At 44.3% G+C, this 23,422-nt stretch overlaps 2 protein-coding genes across 4 annotated transcripts in view; one reads left to right on the plus strand and one right to left on the minus strand.

Annotated features, from left to right (window-relative positions):
- Positions 1-7,125, minus strand: part of VIPAS39 (VPS33B interacting protein, apical-basolateral polarity regulator, spe-39 homolog) — a 30,053-nt gene extending 22,928 nt beyond the window's left edge. The window contains exons 1-2 of one of the 2 annotated variants that reach the window (XM_061611844.1): positions 6,729-7,125; positions 35-127 (exon numbers count right to left, since the gene is read on the minus strand). In XM_061611844.1, coding sequence (XP_061467828.1) covers positions 35-127; positions 6,729-6,788 — 153 coding nt within the window. In that variant the 5' untranslated portion in view covers positions 6,789-7,125. The remainder of the gene's footprint in view (positions 1-34; positions 128-6,728) is intronic. The other variant, XM_061611843.1, reaches the window with a different exon arrangement.
- A 567-nt stretch (positions 7,126-7,692) lies between these two features.
- On the plus strand, positions 7,693-22,811 carry AHSA1 (activator of HSP90 ATPase activity 1). Of its 2 annotated transcripts, XM_061611845.1 has the most exons (10): positions 7,693-7,787; positions 8,340-8,633; positions 12,737-12,927; positions 13,170-13,252; positions 13,600-13,717; positions 17,722-17,810; positions 18,734-18,868; positions 20,863-20,964; positions 21,948-21,999; positions 22,385-22,811. In XM_061611845.1, the coding sequence occupies exons 2-10, from the start codon at positions 8,554-8,556 to the stop codon at positions 22,555-22,557; spliced, it is 1,023 nt and encodes a 340-aa protein (XP_061467829.1). In that variant the 5' UTR covers positions 7,693-7,787; positions 8,340-8,553; the 3' UTR covers positions 22,558-22,811. The 2 variants fall into 2 exon arrangements, with proteins under 2 accessions (XP_061467829.1, XP_061467830.1); XM_061611846.1 differs by lacking the exon at positions 7,693-7,787 and having other exon boundaries at positions 8,327-8,633.
- Positions 22,812-23,422: the final 611 nt, after the last annotated feature.

Consider the following 23,422-nt stretch of genomic DNA (forward strand, 5'->3'; position numbering starts at 1 on the left):
GGAGTTCTCGGTTTGTTCATACTAGGAACTGTACCTGAAAGAGCTCATCATCTTCATCTTCAAAAGTAAATGCTTTACATTTGGAACTGTGCCAGTATTCTTCTTCATCAACCTTCATTCTGTTCATCTGAAAAGACATTTTTAACACTGCAAATATATTTCTTGTGGTCAATTCAGAAACAATCCCCAGCCACCTCACTGAGCACTACACATATCTATATGATTCCAGCTTCCACATGGAACACATAATACAATCCATTGTCTATAGCCAAGTCATATGATGCAATTGCACTTGTTCAAGCTCCTCAGACAGGGACTCACGCTGTCAGAACTTATATTTGACATTCCAACAGCTACAATTGATGAAGAATTTTTCTCCATTGGGATCTTTTGCTGGGGGTCCTTAAAAAATATTTGAGGACACAGGCTTGAAGCAAAAAGGTAGGCCTTTATCCTTTACAAGCATATGCAGGGTCAGCCTTCAGGAAACATCCTGGAGAGACTGCACTGAGGCACTGTGGGCAAGCTCTTTTATACAGTACAGTTACAGCATGTGACAGTAGTTAACCAATCCCACAAGTTCCTTCCCACATAATATCACAGTTCCTCCTCTCTACAATCGTTCCAAACCAATCAGAAAGCATTAGGTAATTCTACTCCTGATTCCAAGATCCTGTCCATCTTGTTAATATCACCATTGTTCTGCTGTCCACCTTGACTAATGAATTTTCAGGCCAGTACTATTGTGAATGTGCTTTCAAGCATCCCTGTACTTTCATTGTTCTGATCGGCCACACTGACCCAGGTACACCTGGAGATATTTGAACAGGTTCCTGGAGTTAAGTTTGCCTCAACTTAGGGTGCTTGGAAATGTATGAACACCCCCAGTTCTATTCCTTTGCCATAGGGGTTCTTATGTCCTTATACCTTCTCAGAAATCCCATTTCCTTACTTATAAAATACATAGCTCAAGAGAGGGGATTATATTTAAAACACTTGAGCTTCATTTTGAAGCCACACAGACTAAGGAAAAGACTGGGTGACTCTGGCTAACTAATATCTTTCAGCCTCAGAGATACAGAGGAGGCAGGCCACCCCAGAGTACCTTTTTCTTAATGAAAACACACTTATAAAGTTATAAATATAATATAACACACTGGATTATTTTAAAATCATTATAAAAGCACACTGTTTGTCTCATTATAACTTCTAATACATGTTTCATAATTTTCCCCCTAGATGGAGTTCTTGCTCTACACAAGAAACCTATCTTTTTGGATCCAAACCAATATCATATTAATCACTGCTTACCAGTTACATGCTTGCTTGAATTAGAACAATAGACCAATTAATATATATCAATCATGCATCGGCTGATTTGGCAAGAACACAAGAGCTCAAACTAAGTTTACTTTGCCTACTTGCTCTATAGATTTTAGGATTCTCTGTGAGCCTGTTCTCAACAGGCCTTCAGGCCTATGCTTATTTCCTTATGATCATAAAACATATGCCTTCTTAATATCTATGATTATATATGTGTGGATATATAAAATTCTCCATCACAATACCCATCCAATGAAGTACAAAAATATATTGATGAGGCCAGACTGGTACCTAGGGATAATCCAGGACAGGACTAGAAAAGAAAGTGAGGAAATAACCACCTATTATCATAGTTCCCAGCTAAAGCTACACCAGTGTATCATCAATTATCTACAATCCATCCTGTACATCAATATTTCCTTTTCACAGGCCTTGGATGGTAGGTCTGTCCTTGCTAACAGCCTGCCCCAAATGTAAAACTACTACTCACCAGCAATAGCAGGCCACCTTACAGAAATAATCCCAGGAACCAGATCCAGCAACAAACTATGCCATCATATCCACTCACACTACATTATTACAGGACCTAATAACATCAACACCATGAAGAGACCCTCCCTGGACCCAGAAAAGTTTAATAAATATAGGCCGGTAGCAAGTGTTCCATTCCTGGGCAAGGTCCTTGAACGAGTGGTGGCAGGCCAGCTCCAGACACTCTTGGATGAGATTGATTATCTGGATTCATTTCAGTCAGGTTGTAGGCCTGGTTTTGGCATGGAAACAGCCTTGGTAGCCCTGTATGATGACCTCTGTTGGGAGAGAGACAGGGGGAGTGCGACTCTGTTGATTCTCTTTGATCCCTCAGCGGCTTTCTATACCATCGACCATGGTATCCTTCTGCGAAGACTGGCTGAGTGGGGAGTGGGAGGGACTGCATGGTGGTGGTTCCACTCCTACTTGGCGGGTCGGCTCCAGAAGGTGGTGCTTGGGGAACATTGCTCAGCACCCTGGATTCTCCAGTATGGGGTTCCGCAGGGGTCAGTTCTGTCCCCCATGCTGTTCAACATCTATATGAAACCATTGGGTGAGGTCATCTGGTGTTTTGGAGTGCATTGCCATGAGTATGCTGATGACACACAACTCTATTTCTCCTTTTCATCTTCTTCAGGTGAGGCTGTCAATGTGCTGAACCAGTGCATGGCTGAGACAATGGACTAGATGAGGGCTAATAAACAGAGGCTCAATCCAGACAAGACTGAGATGCTGTTAGTGGGTGGTTCTTCTAACTGGATGGTGGATGTTCAACCTGTCCTGGATGGGGTTGCACTCCCCCTGAAGGAGCAGGTTCATAGCTTGGGCATTCTCCTAGAACCATCTCTGTCACTTGAGGCTCAGGTAGCATCGATGGCACAGCGTGCCTTCTACCAACTTCAGTTGGTGGCACAGCTACGTCCATATCTGGACAGGGATAACCTGGCTTCAGTTGTCCATGCTCTGGTAACCTCCAAGTTAGATTACTGCAATGCGCTCTACGTGGGGCTGCCTTTGAAGACGGTTCGGAAAATGCAGCTTGTGCAAAATACAGTGGCCAGATTGGTAACAGGGACCAGACGGTTCGAACATATAAAACTGATTCTGGCCTGCTTGCATTGGGTGCCTGTATGTTTCCGAGCTTGATTCAAGGTGCTGGTTTTAATCTATAAAGCCTTACACAGCTTGGGACCACAATACCTGATGGAACGCCTCTCCCAACATGAACCCACCCGTACACTATCCTCAACATCCAAGGCCCTCCTCCGGGTGCCTACTCTGAGGGAAGCTGGGAGTCTGGAAACAAGGAAGAGGGCCTTCTCAGTGGTGGCACCCAAATTATGGAATTATCTCCCTGACGAGGTGTGCCTGGCGCCAACACTGTTATCTTTTCAGCACCAGGTCAAGACTTTCCTCTTCTCCCAGGCATTTTAGCATGCATTTTAAATTGCTTTTTAAAAATGTGTTTTTTAAATTCGTATATTTGTTTTAATGTTTTCAATTGCTGTAAACCGCCCAGAAAGCTTCGGCTATGGAACGGTATATAAATGCAATAAATAACAGCAACAACAACTAGAGGTCCTAGGGGTCCATTCACCTGATCATTCCCACATCTATGAATAAGACAGTCCCTATGTGAAATATTTATTTATTGTATTTGTAATCCACTCTTCAGCCAAAAAGGCTTATAAATAAATAAATAAATCTAAAAAACATGACATGCAAGGGGAAAGGGGCAGGGAGGGAAGAGGAAAAAGCTAACTCAGGCACAAATTATTAATTGGTAGAGATCCAACATAAAAATGGCATCATCAGTAAGCAGCGGGAGAACATCTCAATTTCCCAGTATACTATGCCACCACCATTCTTCAGCAAAGGAACACCATTCTTCAACAACTGAAGATTCCACTGAAATTGCTGAACTTGAATTTATCAATATGTTTCTTTATATTTGCTGTAAACCGCCCAGAGAGCTTCGGCTATGGGGCGGTATATAAATGTAATAAATAAATAAATATTTAGTCCTGAATCAAGCCATTTGCTTCGTCTCCCACATCAGGTATTGAAACAGCTAGAATAATCATGTTCTCATCTATTGTTGCTGTTGTGAATAGTCATTGTGCTTAACTTCTATAAATTTTGCAATATGTATACATATACTGTATAGATATATTCTATATATTTGCACAGAATTGTCACAGACATAGGCCCTCTTCAAACCTGTACTCATGGAGGCTCCCCACTTCACAAGTTCATTCTTCCAACTCATGGAGAGCAATAGGATGCATGTGGGAAGTTGCATTTCACAATCCCTTGGCCCCACTCTCTCTTCACATTGTTTCTGTCTATCCCTGTGTATATGTATATGTCAGCTGAGGCCAACACTTCAGGCATCTGTTCAAGAAGTCCCTAGTCCAGAAAAAGCTTATGCCACGGTATGCCATAAGTCTCACTTTTTGTATTTTTCCAAAAAACCAAAATAAACTTGGAACTTAACTTAGCAAACAGACATGGAAAAGCAAGGATTGAAAAACTGCTGTACCAACTCACTTATAGCACAATTTACCAGCCACTTAAATATGGCCAAAACTGACATGAACAAGAGCCCGAAAGATGTCTCTAATTTACCATTCTTGGGCAAGGTGATTGAGCGAGTGGTGGCCAAACAGTTACAGACACACTTGGATGAAGCAGATTATTTAGATCCATTCCAATCGGGCTTCAGGACTGGACATGGAACTGAAACAGCCTTGGTCGCCCTGGTGGATGATATGAGGAGGGTGTTGGATAGGGGAGAATATACCCTCCTCGTCCTCCTGGACCTTTCAGTGGCTTTTGATACCGTCGACCACGGTATCCTTTTAGCTCACCTGGAGGGATTAGGCATAGGGGGCACTGTTTTACGGTGGCTCCGTTCCTATCTCTCAGACAGGCATCAGCGGGTGGCATTGGGGGATGAGGTTTCAGACCCTTGGCCTCTCACTTGTGGAGTGCCACAGGGTTCTATTCTCTCCCCCATGCTATTCAACATCTATGTAAAGCCGCTGGGGACCATCATCAGGAGATTTGGGCTGCAGTGCCACCAATATGCGGATGACACTCAGCTCTATCTCTCGTTTAAGTCCTCACCAGAGTTGGCTGTGGATACCATGTCCAAGTGCCTGGCATCCGTAAGTGGATGGGAAGGAATAGGCTGAAGCTGAACCCCGATAAGACCGAGGTGTTGCTTGTGGGAGACAAGAGAACATTAGGAGATATAGACCTGGTGTTTGATGGTGTAAGATTACCCCTGAAAGACCAGGTCCGCAGCCTTGGGGTCATTTTAGACTCCCAGCTGTCCATGGAGGCTCAGATTTCAGCAGTGAGCCGGGCGGCTTGGTACCAACTACATCTGATACGAAGGCTGCAACCCTACCTTCCTGTTCATCTGCTCCCACGGGTGATACATGCCCTGGTCTCCTCTCGCTTAGACTACTGTAATGTGCTCTACGTGGGGCTACCCTTGAAAACGGTCGGGAAATTACAATTGGTACAAAATGCAGCAGCACGGCTGATTAAGAACAGCCGTCGTCGTGATCACATCACCCCGGTGTTAGATCTACACTGGTTGCCAGTTGTTTACCGGGCCCAATTCAAGGTGTTGGTCTTGACCTTTAAAGCCCTATACGGTTTTGGCCCAGTTTATCTGAAGGAGCGCCTCCAGCATCACCAATTATGCCGCCTGACAACATCAGCCACACAAGACCTTCTCTCGGTTCCACCAACTAAAACAGCAAGGTTGGTACGGACCAGAGAGAGGGCATTTTTAGTTGTGGCCCCCACCCTCTGGAATTCCCTCCCGTTTGATCTTTGTCATGCTCCCTCCTTAATTGGTTTCCGCCGGGCCTTGAAGACCTGGCTATTCAGGCAGGCCTATGGGATTTCTGGGATGGGTTAGTTGTTAACGTGTTATTAACTGGAAGAGTGGGTTAGATGATGATGGTCTTATCTATTTTATATTGTATTTTATTGTATTAATGTACGTCGCCTAGAGTGGCCATTAATTCGGCCAGATAGGCGACTCAGAAATAAAAATTTATTTTTTTATTATTTATGTTATGCCCCCCCCTTATACTACAATTTAATAGTTCTGGCTCTAGTTCATGGAGGGCTAGGAGTCGGTATGCTGACTTCAAGATCCTTCCCATCCATTTGTACTGGCTCACTCCCATGCTTATTGTCTTCCACTCGTATACACACTGCACTTAACAGGGCCACTAATAAATTTGATCAATACGGCATGTTTAAAAAACACACCACTCAACGGCACAGGAGACAGTCCTAGAACCACTGTCAAAACAAAGCTGCCAACAAGTTTGCCTCAGTTATGCCTAATATCTGGCCCACTTAATTTCCCCCCACCATTTTCTTGGAGGACAGGCCGCATTATGCCCTTAATACTCATTCTCAACTGTAACATAACGTTATGAACACGTAACTATATTTGTCCCCGTCTTTGCCTGTCTTTCATTATTTCTCCTTTCTTCTGCTATTTGCCTCACTGCCTAACTTAGAACGTAATCCGCTTGGAGTAAAGACCTATCCATTTTACCTATGTGCGTTTGTAAAGCGCCATGTAACACCGATGACACTGTAAAAACAAGAACAGTCAATGTATGGAGGATAACTGGGATTGATTTCGGTAAAACCCAAGAACCAGAAAGGGACGAGGGAGAAAGCAGCAAGCACTCCAGCACATCCAGCGAGCACCATCAAGCGTTTCCACACCCAGACACTAGTACTGCAGGACAACATCTGTGTATCCCCAATCAAAGCATCGGTGACCCCAATCATCCCCCTTCCCCCAAGGAAGGAAGAAACAGGCACCGATATACCTTTGAAGGAGCAGGACCACCAGAACTGGAAGGTACCAACTGGGCAGGCAAATCGATCATGCAGGCTCCCAGTCCATATTCTGCACAGGGCTCGGCCTTCTGCAGGAAGAGTAGCAACACGGTTGGGTCCTCTTGCTTCTCAACCACCACCACGGGCCGGGAAAGAAAGGCGGTTGTCCTCGAAAAGCATCATGGGATTAGTAGTTTCCGAGCTGTTTCCTAGCCATTGGTTTTAGCAAGGCTAAAGCACCTAGGAAGCTATAAAACCCTGCACGGCCACAATTCGTAGTTCAATGCCTTAAATCGGAAGAGAATTAAACTACAACTCCCGGCAGGCTCATAAGAAACCAGACTGGCTCAACAGTGAACATTTCCCGCCCTTCTTCCTTCTCTCATCCCGTATTTCGCGTTTATAACTACGGGTCATCAAGGGAGTCAAAACTCTTCAATTAGGCGCCACTAGTTTGAAAGGCTATGGTGTACATTAGATACTATTAGTTAAGGAGGAGTGCTGGCCGGACGTCAGAGAGGAATCAAAAGTGATAGGGGCCACAGAGATAGAAAACATTTAGAAGTGACACACTATTAAGTCTGTAGAGGTGACACACTATTAATTCTGTAGAAGTGACACACTATTAAGTCTACGAAAATTTCCCAACCTCTGAGCTTTGGCCGTAATAGTGTGGCATGAGGGCAAGGAATTTGTGGCCCTCTAGAAGTTATTTAACTCCAATTCCCATCAGCCCCGGACTAATAGCTAGGGATGATGGGAATTGTAGTCCAGCAATATCAAGGCACCCAAATGTAGGCAAGACTGCACAGACGAAGAGAGGCTTCACTTCTCCCGGAGTGTCTTACGTGACGGACAAGCTGAGTTGTAGAGATTAAAGTTAGAGTCACACACCATCGCAGTCCTTAATGGCACTTCCGCTGTAATTCAGCCGGTTTCCATTCTTTTCAATTCAAGGAAGCTGAGGGTGGTAGTCAATGCCGGTGGTATTCAATTCAATATTGTTCCTACTCAGAGTAGACCAACTGAAGTTAATAGAGACGACTAACGTAGGTTCATTCATTTTTATGGGTCTGAGCGCGTCTTAGTTGAAAATAGCCCAGTGTTTTCTCCATAGAGAAGCTAAAAATTGAGAGTGACGCGATTCTGCCATAGGGATAAAAATATCGAAGTATGTCACATTATCTTCCAGCCCAAATCCAGCGCTCCGCTGGATGGCGCAACTTCGCGCTCTGTTGATATGCATGCAGGCACAGTGGGATTTTAAATCATTAAAATTTTAAAACACCTTTTCGACCCGAAATAATGCTTGATCTAGAAACAGCATGAAGTCGTGTCTTGGCTGCTACCTTTTGTTTCTGGGCGGACACGCTGGTGCTGGCCAAAATCACAGTTACGCTGAAATTCTGAATTTCCCCAGTTTTTTCTACGGGCAGCTGTCAATTTTTCCCTCTGCTGAAGAGGGGCGTGGGGAGGAGGAGAGAGAAATGTCTAAAGAACTCGGAAGCGGGACAAACTATGAGAGTCTCCTTATTTAGGTTTATGCACTCTACTCCAATAACGGCTTTTCCATTTTATTTTTGGTTTCATCCAATGTACAGGCTGAGCGTGTGCGTATTACTCTGATTCCTCCCTCCCTTCTGTCTCTATGGTACTGCGGGAGCGGGGGAGAAACGGAAGGAGCCTTTTGCCGGTGACGGAAGCGAGGAGGCGGCGCGGCTGCCGGCACTTCTAGTAGCTTCTAGGCGCGCGCGCGGAGTCGGGCGCTTGTCATCGGCAGAGGCGGCTGCGGCGGCGAGTTCTTCGGAGGCGCTGATGGCCAAGTGGGGGAAGGGAGATCCGCGCTGGATTGTGGAGCAGCGCGCGGATGCCACCAACGTTAATAACTGGCACTGGTAGGTGGGAGAAGGCACGAGGGGGGTGTCCTCTCTGCTCTTACCATGCGGGCTCTTGAGGCGAATGTGCGGGCAGGTGGGGAGAGCCGGTCCAATCCTCGAGGCAATGAATGGGGCGCGTGTCTGCTTTTTCTCTTTCTCTGATCCCCGAGCTGGAACCTCCGGCGACTTCGTTTGCCTGCCTGGTGATTCTTACCCCCGCTATTTTATGTGTATTTACTCCGGTGTAACTTCACTTTAGGTTCTGTGGATCTTAGTCTCAAATAAATGTGCAAAGTGAAAGGATTACCAAACGATGGAAGGGGAGGCGGAGGAGAGAGAGAGACATCTGATAAAGACAGCGAGAGAAATATGTCTGGCCTGCTCCACTCCTATGCCTTTTTAATAGCAGCTGGGTCTGTATAAGCTGGCTAGAGAAGATTGTGCGGTTTTGTCTTGTTTGTTTTTTGGTGGCATAGAAATAAATTTGATCACCTAGTACTTTCTGTAGATCAAACTGCTTTTAAGTGCATGGGAGCAGACACTGGTAAAAAATAAAAAGTTGGCAGTATTTTTGGGGGGCAAATGCAGCATCTAGCTAAGTGAGTGAGGCTCAGAGTGTCTACTGAGCAATGGCAGTTTGTGACAGGGAGGCAGCTCTTGTACTTGAGTCATATTCTGGCATCACACAAGCCCTCTTCAGCATACAGAGTGCCTTGTCACTTTTTGTCTCGGGGCCTTAAGTTGTTTCTGACAAACAAAGGCATGCTTTTTGTCTGGCTAGGTTACTCTGATGGGTTGATTGGCACACTGACTTACCGTGCCCTGGTTGTGGAAAGGGTGGGTAGAGAGATACTGGTAGCATCCAGGGAAATTGATCGGCAGCAGTTTGAGGACAGGTAAAGAGAAGCATTCCACACATTGCATCATTAATATGGAATTAATTATGGCAAGACGGGGATCAGTCTTTAATTGGCAAAATGGTGACACAGGCTGTGTTCAGGAAGCCAGCAATTCTGTTGCAGACAAATTCATGGATGATTTTGCAGCAATCTTAATATAAATGGAACATACAAATACAGAGCAGTACACTCCTAAGTCCCAGACACTAAGAGCAAACAGGGTGGCTGTTGCCATCGCATCCTACTTGGAAGCTTTTAAGTAGCCATTGCTGAATGCTGAACTAGATGAATATTGGCCTGTTCTAGGACAGATTTTTTCTATTCCTGTAGAAATGAAAAGTCTACAGATGCAGGATGCCTGCCTGTTGCCACCTAGGCTTGTGCATCTCCTGCGTGTAGGGTTCAGATTTTAGCATGTTATAACAAATCTTTTCCTGCAGTTGCCAGTGTGTACTGAAAGTTGAATTGCACCTATGGTGGCAAGTGCATCTTGCCAGCAGGCCATGGGCAAGGAGCAAGGTATGCATAAGGTTTTCAAGTAGCTGTCATGCACAGAGTGGTTTGTGGAAAGATGCCCTTTTGCAGCAGTAAAAAGACCATGTGTCCATGGCACCTCACAGCCTGGTTTATTGGAGGTATGGGCAGCAACCCACTCCTTTCATGACTGATGTGAAGAAGACCGGTCTTACCCAATTGTGACTATATTTACCAAGTCCATCCTGCCCCTGAGATCTTCAGTCCAGTCAGCTTGGCTCCTTATGAAATCCGTGCTGTTCTGCATCTTTAGACTATATGATCACCATTCTCCTGACTTATGATAAGGGAGCAGCTGTTATTTTTTCAACTGCAGGAATCTTAAAAGGAGGAGGGGGTAGGATGAATATGTTCCCTGCTCTTGGAAGTAGCCAATTTAATTCTATCCAAAGAGATCCAAAAGATACAGAGTCCTCTAATATAGTTAACGTAGTCCTGAGGAGGGAGTGTGTACTTCTCCAGAACCACTGAGAGCTCTCCATTTGGCAACTGTTTATTCTCTTTCCTCTGCCCCAGTCTGGGAGTGGGGGGGGGAGCCAAAAAGAAAAACAGTGACATAAATGGTGTGAAGCGAGGCAGGAACTCATCCAGCAGTGGTGAGCAAGCTGTCATTTCCAAGGGTATGTAATGCGAATGCAGCAGCATTCAAGCAACTGTGAACCATACAGAGCATACTTTGTTTTTATATTCAGATTCTACAAAAACATTTTATCAGGATCGGTTTTCAAAACAATCTTGGGGATGTGGAGCCCTGTTCCAAAGGCCCCATTTGCTATGGAATGCCATGAAGAAAAAAATTGGGCTGCCTTTTCTCCCTCATCCCAACCAGTGCCTTGTGATAACTTTGGCTTTGTAGATTTCCTGGTTGTGAGCACTGGGTGCAAATGGAATTGGTATATGGAATTGAATTGGCACAGTATGCAAATACGTATGGTATCTTTTAAGAGGTGGGAGTGGGGACGATCATTTATATATGAGTTAAAATATTTCTAGGCTGCCTTTCATACACAGTAACAAGGCAAGGTACAAAAAACAAGTATGATAAAGTTACAATTCCGAAGACAATGACATTGACAAATAAGACTAGGCAAGTACTGTAGCAAGAAAGCCATGCAGGCTGATTGGCATCACATTGAACTAGGACATGGGAGGGCTGGATTTACTTCCCATAATTTTCTCAGATTCTCAGTTTCTGTACCTTATTTTATGGGGGAATAGAGAAAACTGCCTGTTCTGGACTGAGGTGCACTTCCCTGGAAGGAGCAATTTTGTAGCTTCAGAGTACTCCTGGATCCAGCACTGTCACTGGAGACTCAGATGGCTTTGGTGGCTAGAGTGCCTATTTCCACCTATGGCCCCTTTTGGACAGAGATGACTTGGCTACAGTACTCCATGCTCTGGTAACTTCCAGATTGGATTATTGCAGTGCGCTCTATATTGGGCTGCCCATGAAGATGACTCTGCCCAGAATGTAGTGGCCAAATTAGTGGCTGGGGTTCCTTTTGGAACTCATATAACCCTTGTTTTTAAACAGCTGCATTGGATGCCAGTTTGTTTCTGGGTCCTATTCAAGGTGCTCATGTTAGTGTTTAAAGCCCTAAACAACCAACCATCTTCACTGCTATTGGAGCCCATTCCAACTTGTCTATATCCTTCTCAGAGTGCCGCATCCGAAAATAGAATTGGCTGCCTAGTGTGAAGAATACTCCATTCTTGATTGTTTCTAACTAAATGTTATCTGCACCTACCCATGGTTGTCTAGTTGTTCTTGGTCCATAATCCTACTGAAGTAAAGTGACAGATCCAGGATAGAGCTGAGGGAATTTATCTGCCAAGGTTAAATAGGTGGCTTGTGTTCTTGGTCATGCTTGAAGCCCTTCTTTCTACAAGTATATTAGACGTCTCTCTTAATTACTGAGTGATGGGAACCGAAGTAAGTACTGAGTAATTAGGAGAATAGAATTAGAAGTAAGTCTGATTTAGTTTAGAGCAGAAGTGGGGAACTTCCAGTCTGCCTGGTCTCCCCATTTGGTCCACAAGGTCATTTTGGTCAGCTGTGCCCACCTGCCCTATACCTGATGTCATATATGACATCAGGTGTCGGGCCTGGCTCAGCTGAGAGCAGGTTTATAGGCATCTGCAAAACCCTATGCAAAGTGTGTCAAAAGATAGCGCTTTGAAAGGGGCTTCTGAAGATCCTACACTCAGGTGCTTGTCAGGTCTTCAGAAGCCCTTTTCAAAGTGCTATCTTGCAAAGTGATTTGCAAATGGCTGTGCAAGCTGAGGGAGGGAGGGAGGGTCACCTGATGACATTGTGACATCAAGAGATTGACAGGTTGGTGGCTCTGCCCACCTATCAAACTTGACCCACAAGGGGTGGGTGAGATAAAGATTTGGTCCATTGGCCAGATCCAGTTCCCCACTCCTGGTTTAGAGATATACTTGGATGTGCCGGGTACAGTGTGGTCAGTTAAAACCCTTGGCTACGCTCTTCCCAATCTGTCCGTACAAGAAGTTAGTTTTGAAAGTGTAACTTTTCAAGCCATGTATAGGCAAATACCACCTGTAGAGAATGGAACAAAGGGGGTGTATGGAAAGCATTGAGAACTGACCTTGTAACACTAAAGTGTTGAAGCTACCAGCTGTTACTTCTTTTTTTACATTTTGGGAATTTTGTTTTCTTTTTAGGACTGAAAGAGATGCATCTAATTGGTCATCAGAGAAACTGAAAACTCTGCTTCTGGCTGTTAGAGCAGAGAATGAAGAAGGGATTTGTGAAGTGACAGAAGTGAGCCAATTGGATGGAGAAGCCTCCATCAACAACCGTAAAGGAAAATTAATTTTCTTCTATGAGTGGACTATCAAGTTGGCTTGGACAGGTGAGTTCTCTTGCTTAGTTTTTATCTGTGTAAAGGTCCTATTGAAGGGTTCTGGAATGTTCAGTTGTCAAAAAGCAGAATATCTAAAGTCCTTTCAAAGAATTAGGAAGAAGATTGAGAGAAAACCACCTTGTCCCAGGGAAGAAAGAAGTGAGAGAGTTTTCTAGAATGCCCAAACCTGTCAGAAGATGCTGTTAGGAAAGTGAAATCAAGCAATTTATTTAGGATATTGCTCTTCACAGGCACTTCAAATACAGGCGTGAAGTATAAGGGACACGTGGAGATTCCCAATCTGTCAGATGAAAATGAGGTTAATGAAATTGAGGTAAGCACAGTTACAGATGATTTCTCTGACTTCTATTTCATTGAAGAGGGATCAGATATCAGACTAGTTCCATGTTTTACAGAAAGACTGAGGCTTCTGCACTGCTTTTGAGGGAGGAATTTGATTTTTTCCCCCTTCCTTTAGGACTTGTGAAAATCTCTTCTCAGCTTTTTATTCTTTTTTAAGCCCCATAAGTTCACATTTGATTTCTGCCATTCAGAGTTAGAAACAGCTTCCAACTTCATGTAAAAATGATTTCATGGATACAGTACAGGTGGAGGGTATATGCAGTAAAAACAGATTGTGTTCTGTTGGAACTGTATAGATTTTTCACCTTTTATTCTTAGATCAGCGTTAGTCTTGCCAAAGATGAGCCAGACACCAACCTGCTAACCTTGATGAAGCAACAAGGTGTAAAACAGATCAGCAATGCTTTGGGAACTTACATCAGCACTCTCAAAACAGGTAAGTAGAGAGGGTAAAATGAAATAGTAGAGACAGGGCTGTTTTTATGGAGGACAAAAGATGCTTGCTGTTTCTGTCTCTGTTTGGAATAGTTTGTTTAGGATAGACTCTCTGAAGTGCTGGTCATGCATCTGAAACCCCTTTCACTTCTTCTCCCCCCACCCTGCAGTTCCCATCATGTGAGGGGTGAGGAGGGATGAGTCATTCCTACAGCACCCTTCCCCCATGTTTGGAGCTGAATGTCTGCATCAGGGAGCCTGCTCCTCTCAAGTAGGCTCACTGCCTGACTTACTACCCTACTCTTCTAGTCTCTTAACCATGTGGAGAGCCTATTTGAGTACAGCAGGATCACTAGTGGAGATATTCAGCCCCCAACATATGGTGGGGGGGGGCTTCAGGAACAGGGACATGCAGAAAGAGACAGGGCTGATGGGCTCCTCCTCTATTTACTTTGCATGATGGTCATTGCATGCAGGGAGGGGAGAGTGAGACAATGGGGCTTTAGTTACATACTGATTGGATCACTGTAACAAACTGGGGCTGCCTGTGAAGCCTCTTTGGAAGTTTCAGCGGGTGCAAAATGCCACTAATAGAATTCTGACCTGTGGCTGGTTTGGGAAGCATGTTGGTCCCATACTGTATCAGCTACACTGGCTGTCAGTGAGCTCGAGCGCAATTCAAGGTGCTGGTTATCACTTGCAAAGCTCTAAAGGGTTTAATACCTGCGATACCTAAAAGATCTTCTCCACTCTTATGAATCAACAAGGATGATCAGGGGACTGGAAACAAAGCCTTATGAGGAGAGACTGAAAGAACTGGGCATGTTTAGCCTTGAGAAGAGGAGGGGAGATATGATAGCATTCTTTGAGTACTTGAAAGGTTGTCACAGGCATTTAAGAGGCAACTGGAGAGCCACCTGTTGGGAATGCTTTAATTTGGATTCCTGCATTGAGCAGGGGGTTGGACTCAATGGCTTTATAGGCCCCTTCCAACTCTTACTCTTCTATGATTCTATGAATCTACCTGTCTACTAAAGTAAATCTGAAGAGGCAAGACTCAGTTCAGGAGTGTAAAGAATGAACATATACCACTCCTACGATGAAATATAGTATTCACTGGTCAACACTAATTTTATTGCCAATGATGTTTGATCGATTTTAGGGTAACTTCGTGTCGCTGATTCCGAATATGGCATCGCTTTTGCTAGATTGGCTCTAATTTTTGAGATAATGGATGCCCCCATTGAAAAACATAACAAATTCAAAAAATTTAATGGTCAGGCATAGCCTACCCACAAATGACATGGAAACTGTCTCAAATCATACAAAAGTAAACACATGAAATACCTAATGGCGTTGTATTCAGTACAATAACATTAAAACAAAGTAAGCTGATTCAGATAATCACAATTAATGCATAGAAAAACGCTGTGTGTACGATTTTCTTTTATGTGGGGCATCAGGACAATCACGTTGGAGGCTCCAGCAGTAGTCTGCCATCATGTGTCTGTCCCATCTGCCTTGATACCTTTCCTCCATCACCTTTATATCCTGATGGAACCTCTCCCCTTGTTCCTCACTAAAATCACCAAGATTATCTGGAAATCTGTCTAAGTGGCTATGGAGATAGTGTACCTTTATGCTCATATTGGTACCCAAATGTTTAAAGTGAGCATGTTTTGCACCCATTTTTCATAATTGTCTGCTTTGTGCTTACCCAAGAAGTTCTTGACAACTGCTTTTAGTTTTTCCATAGTCAGTCCAAGGAACGATCTACAAATGTATTTGCAGCAATCACCATCTTCGTCTAAGGCCTTAACAAATTGCTTCATCAGTCCAAGCTTGATATGGAGTGGTGGGAGAATGATTTTTTCTCTGTCAACCAATGGCTTGTTAATGATGTTCACTGCACCTACAGTCATGTGTTCCCTTGAAGGCCATGTCACTTTTTCCCAATGATCTCGCTTTGCCCTACTATCCCACAAGCAGATGAAGCAAGGGTACTTCGTGTATCCACTTTGCTGCCCGAGGAAGAAGTTCACCATCTTTAGATCAACACAAATAGACCACTGGTGCTCATGATAGCAGAGCTTCTGCAAGACCATTTTGATATTTTCATATTCTTCTTTAAGTTTGGTTGAGTGAGCAATTGGAAGAGATGCATAGCGGTTACCATTGTGCAATAAAACACATTTCAAGCTTCTGGTGGAACTGTCTATAAAAAGCCGCCAATCTTCTGGTCGATATTCCGGTAGTCCCATTTGGAGAAGAAGTCCAGGAATGTTATTGCAGTATACAAGTTCTTCATCTTGGCTGAAGTATGGAAGAAGTCCCTCTCTCTTGTCCGATAAGCTGTTATGTTAGCTTCCGGCTGTAGACAGTTCTTTTCCATTAGCCTGGATGCTTTGACAGACTGAGGTCTCGTATCAGATCATTGAGTTCTTTTTGGGAGAACTGTTCAGGTGTTGAAAAGCTTCTTCATATCCACTTCCAGGGCTACCACCTGTGCTACACTCCACATCCAGCATTTCTTCGACATCTGACAATGGAAGGTCAGGCAGTGAGGTAAACACTGGTATGGGAACGTCTTCGCTGTGTGGCACAAGTCGCCTTGCTGAGTCCAAATCAGGATACTCCCACTTATGTTTCTTGTAGCGATTGAAGCCTTTCACATTCACAACACAAAAATAACAATCATCGTGATGCTTTTGCGGCTCTCTCCACACCATAGGCACACCAAAGTTTAAACGTTTCCTTTCTCCATTTTTCCACTGTCGTAGGCACTCTACACAGGTTTTGCAAACCTTATGGGGAGCCCAAGCTTCACTCCAAAATAAGCAAAATATGCTTGTTTTACAAAGTCAGTGATGTTTTTTCTTTGTTTTTGCAGAGTGTATTTGCCACAAATGTACAGTAGGGCCCCGCTTCCCGGTGCTCCGCTTCCCGGCGTTCCGCTAATGCGGCGGCTTTCGTTTTCAATTTTGAAGACGATTTTGCCGCTTTTGCGGCATTTTTGCGGTATTTTCGTGCGATGAGCCCCATTAAAGTCAATGGGGTTCTGCTTTACGGTGTTTTCCGGTTTACAGCGGGGGTCCGGAACGGAACCCGCCCTATAAGCGGGGCCCTACTGTAGCAGAATGCATTAGGATTGTTTAAGCAGCCTCTTCATGACGAACTCATATTCTTCTTCAAAAAAAAGAAAAAGTATCAATATGATATTATATGCAATGGATAAACTTGCAAAACAATGTTCAAGAGTAAAAAGACAGACCAAACCCTGCTGCATATGTCAGCAGCTACAGGTCGTATTGAGGTACAATCATCATTTGAGGGGTATCCATTATCTCAAAAACTAGAGCCAATTCGGCAAAACTAATGTCATTTTTGGATTTAGCACCCCCAAAATACCCTAAAGTCATTCAAACATCCTTGGAAACTAAAAAAATGTTTTTTTGGGGGGGGCTGTGTTATGAATTATTTGCCTCAAGTAGCATCAAGGAAACAGTCACATTGCTAGGGAAAAACATCCTTGTGGGCCAAATTAGGACCCCTGACAAGCCAGAGAGGTTCGCCATTCCTGCACTAGAGAACTTGGCTGGTGGTGATGGTGGACTGATATTTGTATACTGACTTGAAACTAACTGCCAGACATTAGGCTGTTTGCCTCCAATAAGTGGTATAGTGTATCTTGTAATTATTTTGGCCCTATTTCAAGCTGCCACTAAAACATTTTGTATAGGTTTTACTACATCCTCCTGGATGGTCTGAATAGATATGTTCCAGTTTTGCAATTATTTTAAACTAGCACCAACTAAAATGGATGTATGTGCATCTTAGAGATAGTTTTCACATCTCTTTTTAAAATGTGCAGTAACTTTCCAAACCCATTTTCCTTGTGATCCTGTCTTACCTTAGTGATGCTTTCTTACAGCTATGTTTGTTATGAAACATGGATTGGGTTTCTAGACTCTTTACCTGGAATAATGAGATTTTAATACCTTCCAGAGTTCACCCAAGGCATGATCTTGCCCACAGTAAATGGTGAACAGTCAGAGTTGCCACCTCATCCTGTGCGTAAAGCAGAGGAGCGGAAGGTAAGAGCACATGTTTCTGGGTGTATTCTGTTTTGAAGTACCTTGAGTTGGAAAAGCCTGGGCAGATGCTTCGTACAAGACGACATTTCCTTGCTCTGATGTAATGAGGAGTATAGCTACTTTACTACTTTACACTCTTAGTATTAGCAAACTTCTCAGTGTAGCATGTGAAATGGCCCTGAGCAGTAAACAGTGCTGCTGGGAATCATAGAATAGTAGAGTTAGAAGGTGCCTATAAGGCCATCGAGTCCAGCCCCCTGCTCAATACGGAATGGGTATATTCTGTGACATACAATTGGACCTTAATTCTTCAGGGAGTGTAACTAATACAGATTTCAAAATCTCCAGGATATGGGACTGTTGGGGTCCAGTGAGGAAGAAAGGTGGCTGCAGGCTGGTGCTTTGCTCCCATGGCAGCTGCAGGGAATGATTTGTTTTACTGGGAGGGTTCTGGATTAATTCCATTGCTCTAAATTTCCCTCCCTAGCAAAGTGAGGCCAGTGGCCACTAAGGGCTTTTTCCTTGGTGGTACCCCATTCATGGAATGCCCTCCCACGAGAGGCTCACCTGGCCACCTGCGCTATGGACCTTTAGCTGCCATCTGAAGATCTTTTTATTCTGGTCTTTTAATTCACAAGTGGCTTTTCACGTTCTTACATTTCTTTTCCTCTGGCTTGTTTTTAATGTTGGTTTTATACTGATTGTAAGCTGCTTGTCTTCTCTTTTGGGCTGTATTTGTGCTAATTTATATTGAATATAGTTGGTTGTTATTGTTTATACATTTTTAGATTGGTGTGTGTGTGTTCAAGCTTTTAAATTGTCCAGAGGACTTAGTTGACGGGTGGTAGAGAAATGTAACAAATAAAATAAACTATTCTAGCAGTTAAAATACATTTTAGTCTTGTGACTGATAATTCCCTTAGGCCACTGAAGCTGTAGCCGGCAACACACTTAAATCCAAATCAATAGGAGTCAAGATTCCTACTTGCAAGCTAAACCTGAAGGACGTTTTCTTAACATCCCCCGATGAACTGTATAGAGTATTCATTACACAAGAGGTAAGTTAGTACAAGTTTGTTTAGAGATTCTTGCCCAGGACCTTTTATGTAAATTACTCAGATCAGATTTGGTAATAAACATCTCTGCTGGCTGTTGAAACTAACACCCTCCCCCTGTTTCTCCTACTGGCTCTCACATAGAGGGAGAAGTGGTTGGATCTCTACAGCAGCAATGGCTTAGGCCTGTAGGAAACATTTCTGCCTCTTCTCAGTCTAGAAGGGTTATGTCTTCTGACAGCAGGCCTGCTTGCAAACATGCTTCCTGGAGCGATGAGCTTTCCCTTTTGCTCATTTGGTCCGCCCCTGGAGATTAATGGAATCCATTGGATTCCTGCCCTGCAGGAATTCCCAGTAGATAGATCAGGTGACCCTGTTGAAGCCCTTGTCACACTGTGGAACAGCGAGGCACGTCGGGCTATCGACACGGTTGCTCCCGAGTGCCCTCTTTGGCATTGTGAAGCCTGGCTTGCACCTTTGTACACCAGTGAGCTAAGGGCAATGAAACAGGCTGGACGACGGCTAGAGCGCAAGTGGCAAAAGTCATCCTGTGAGGCTGATCGGGCACAAGTAAAACATCATAACCGTGCCTACTGTGTGGTGGTGAGGGTGGCAAAGAAGGCCCACTTCACTGCCTCCATTGCATCCTCAAGTAGCCGTCCAGTGGAGCTTTTCCGTATTGTCAGGGGTCTGTTGACATCACCTCCAGGAAATGGAGTCTTAGACCCTTCGGAGGCCCACTGTGAATTGTTTGCAAGGCACTTTGAGGGTAAAGTTGCTCGCCTCCGTAGCAGTCTTGATGCCCCATCTACATATACTGTAGTCCCCAATGAGATGTCCAGTGCAATCTCTGCTGCAATTTCTTTGGAATGGTTTCAGTTGATGCAGTCTGATGACGTGGACAAGGTGCTTGTGATGATGCGGCCAGCAACGTGTCCTCTCGACCCTTCCCCTTCTTGGCTTATTAAAGCTTGCCAAGGGGGTCTGACCAAGTGGATCCAGAGTGTGGTCAACGCATCATTGCGGGAGGGAGTGGTTCCTGCCGCCTTGAAAGAGGTGGTGATTCAACCACTCCTGAAAAAGCCCACCCTGGACCCATTGGTTTGTGACAACTATTGACTGGTTGCAAATACCCCCTTCTTAGGGAAGGTGATAAGAGGGTTGTTGCGCAGCAACTGCAAGTACTCTTGGATGAAACAGGTTATCTTGACCCATCCCAGTCTGGTCTCAGGCCTGGTTATGGGACTGAATCGGCCTTGGTTGCCCTGATGGATGACCTTTATCGGGAGAAGGACAGGGGTAGTGCGACCCTGTTATTCTTACTTGATCTCTCGGCGGCTTTTGATACCGTTGACCATGGTATTCTTCTGGGCTGACTTGGTGAGATGGGTATTGGAGGCACTGTTTTACAGTGGTTCCGATCCTATCTCCAGGGTTGTTCTCAGAGAATAGCATTGGATGACTGTCTTTCAACCCCCTGGCAGCTGTGACATGGGGTGCCACAGGGTACCATCTTACCCCCATGCTGTTTAACATCTATATGAAGCCCTTGGGAGCAGTCATCAGGAGCTGTGGGGCGAGGTATCAGCAGTATGCTGATGATACCCAGCTCTATTTCTCCGTAACATCTGAATCAGGAGAGGCTGTACAACCCCTTGACCGCTGCCTGGCCTCGGTGGTGGGCTGGATGAGGGCCAGTAAACTGAGTCTGAATCCTAGCAAGATGGAGGCGCTGTGGGTTGGGCTCCTACTGGGAGGAAGGGAGGGCTACAAATTAAATAAATAAATAATTTGGAAAGGCAATGGCAGCTAGGAGGCACTCCTTGAAACTGCCCCATCTTCTCCCTAGTCCCCAGTGGGAGATGGTACTGGAATCAAGACTCAGGTTCCAGAATGCCACGATCAAGCACCTGTTGCTGTTACCTTTGGGTGAAATCATGGCCAGTTTAGTGCAAGGAGTCACCTTGTTACTCGGCTGATCTAATTGTTTTCTGCAGATGGTCCAGGCTTTTACTCACTCACCTGCCTTTGTGGAGGCTGACAAAGGAGGAAAATTCCAGCTGCTAGATGGCAGTGTCACTGGCGAGTTCACTGAACTAGTAAGTACTATTGACAGTACATTTTGTGTTGTTCAGTAGAAGGGAAGCACCTTCCCATTAGCTCATGGTCATGTCATGCCTGTCCAACCTGAATCCAAAAATTGGATAGTTCTTTTTGTGTGCCTAATGGTTTAGTTGGAGTACACTTTTGTAGGAAACAAATGAACAATATTGGCCCAGTTCAGACATAACAACCTTAGTCTGATTAGCCAGAGACCAAACATTGTACCTTTACTCCTTCCATTTCCTTGTGCCCTGTCAGAATGAAAACTGCAGTTTCCTGGTTCACGTGACAGGAAATAGGTTTAACAAACTCTGGAAGTCATTCATACAGAGCATGAGGGGAGGGGAGGAGGCACTGTATAGGCAAAATGTTCATCTGTATAGTTATGCCTGAACCAAGTCTGGTTCTGAGAAGAAACATTGTCAAGGGAAGTTGCAGCTAAATTTTGAGAATGCTGATATCAATACATTTTTCTACACTAGGAGTACGCAGTTGAGGGCAAACTAAGTTACACTGAACAGGTAGTGTAGCTAAGTCTCTAACTTTTCTTGAACTACTTACTGGTGGGACGGGGCTGCACGTTATCAGGATTGCAGTACACTGAAAGGAGGGGTTTATTCCCTCCCCTTTTGGCAGCAACCTCCCCCTCCCCAAAATCCCTCACGTGCAGCTACAAGGCTTAGGAAAAAAAACCCCACTGGTGCCAATTTTTTTCTTAGCTGCTGGCGAGGGAAGGGATGAACCTCCTTTTCCTGCAAGATGCAGTCCTGGTAACAATTGCTCTGCTGTACCTGTTGTTAATTAAAGAAAAAAGAGATGTCCCTGCACATTACACATTAAGCATTACATGTAGTTAGACTCAGTTACTCTTAAATAATATTGGCATCCCAAGCTTTTTTTCATTATAACATCTGTCATTCACTTGAGTGCTGAAGTGAAAATCTACCTGGTAAATAGTTCAATTTTCCTTCCTTTCCAGGTTCCTGAGAAGCAGATTGCTATGATGTGGAGATTTAAGTCATGGCCAGAGGGTAAGTAATTCTACTCCGTATAACAAAGTAGAAGATTACTTAAGTTTTAGCTGCACTTTGGCTTTGTTGCACTAATAGTGATAACCTTTCTTAAAGTACAGGAAAGCACAGGCATCTCTCAGCTGGTTACTAGGCTTGACCTTGGTTGTGCTGTGTGTTTGCTTGGCTTGAAGGACATTAAAATTGCCCATATGCATTACTTATACAGGATGTGAAATATATAAAAGGTAGATTGGTTAACGGTCTTGAGCATTTCCCAGCTGTTGTGATCTTGGGAAGAAGGGCAGATTTCTTTGACGATATGAGGGAAGAAATAGTTTGTCTTGCTGCATTTCTCCCGTTTGTGTCATGCTGCTGATGTTGGGGTTTTCTCTGGGTCTTTTAGGACACTTTGCAACCATCAACTTGACCTTCATCGACAAAGTTGGTGAAACAGAAGTCCGCCTGGAAGGGAGGGGCATCCCAGCCAGCGAAGAAGAGAGAACAAGGGAGGGCTGGCAACGTTACTACTTTGAGGGCATTAAACAGACATTTGGCTATGGAGCCCGATTGTTTTAACACTGGCTGTTGCAGAGAGTCTCTACCCAAAGATTCTGCCGTGTGAACTGATTTGCTTCTTGTCTGTCCCTTTCTTATCCTGTGTTTCACTGTTGTGACAAGCAGGATGGCAGGATGGCCTTGAAGGCCGCTGAGCAGCGCAGATTCCAATCCTTTACTGCTAGTGCATGTCTCCTGCTGTAGGGGATTCAAAAGGTGGATTCTCATAAATGTACATAAACTCATATTGCTAAATAAACATAACTTAAAGACAACATACTGACTTTCTTACCTGAGTGGACTAGAGAGATCACAGGGCAAGATAGATCAGGAAAATAGTGGGGATTTCTTAGCCCAGAAGGGAAAAGACAGAGGTCTCGTATTCCAACTTGTAGGTTTAGGAAGTATCTTAGTTTTAAGGGGAGCTTTTTACCCTTGCTCCTGAGAGAATACCTAGCAAATTTGCTACAACACATCTTAGTGTGATGACCTGTTAAGGCCTACCAACCAAGGGCTTAGGAAGAAGGTGTTCCAAACTGTTCTGAGGTGAAAGTAGAAAAGGCAAAGCCTATCATTCCCTGATCAATTTTGATGTGTGCTCAGTTGTATTGTCTTTGCGGTGGCCTTTTCTCTGAATAGTAGCAGACATTTTTACTGCCCCCCCCCCCATCAGGTTATTGGCTGTTTCCAAACCACACCTTATGAAACTTCTTGAAAAGGAGGTAGAATAAAAGAAACATGAGATGTGGGCAGTAGCTCCTCAAACATACACAAACCAAGACCACAGGAAGAATATAGTTGTAAGCCGCATAAAGTTTAATATATCTGAGGATCTTTGGTTTTGCTATTACCATCATATTCTGGGAAGAGTCTTTCTCATGGGGAA

This window comes from Rhineura floridana, chromosome 2 (genome assembly GCF_030035675.1).
Source record: "Rhineura floridana isolate rRhiFlo1 chromosome 2, rRhiFlo1.hap2, whole genome shotgun sequence".
NCBI lineage: Eukaryota > Metazoa > Chordata > Lepidosauria > Squamata > Rhineuridae > Rhineura > Rhineura floridana.

Coding starts and splice junctions, on each gene's coding strand:
- AHSA1 (XM_061611845.1), top strand. CDS start 8,554: ATGGCCAAGTGGGGGAAGGGAGATCCGCGCTGGATTGTGGAGCAGCGC. Junction 13,718..17,721: donor CATCAGCACTCTCAAAACAG/GTAAGTAGAGAG, acceptor AATACCTTCCAG/AGTTCACCCAAGGCATGATC. Junction 17,811..18,733: donor GTAAAGCAGAGGAGCGGAAG/GTAAGAGCACAT, acceptor TAATTCCCTTAG/GCCACTGAAGCTGTAGCCGG.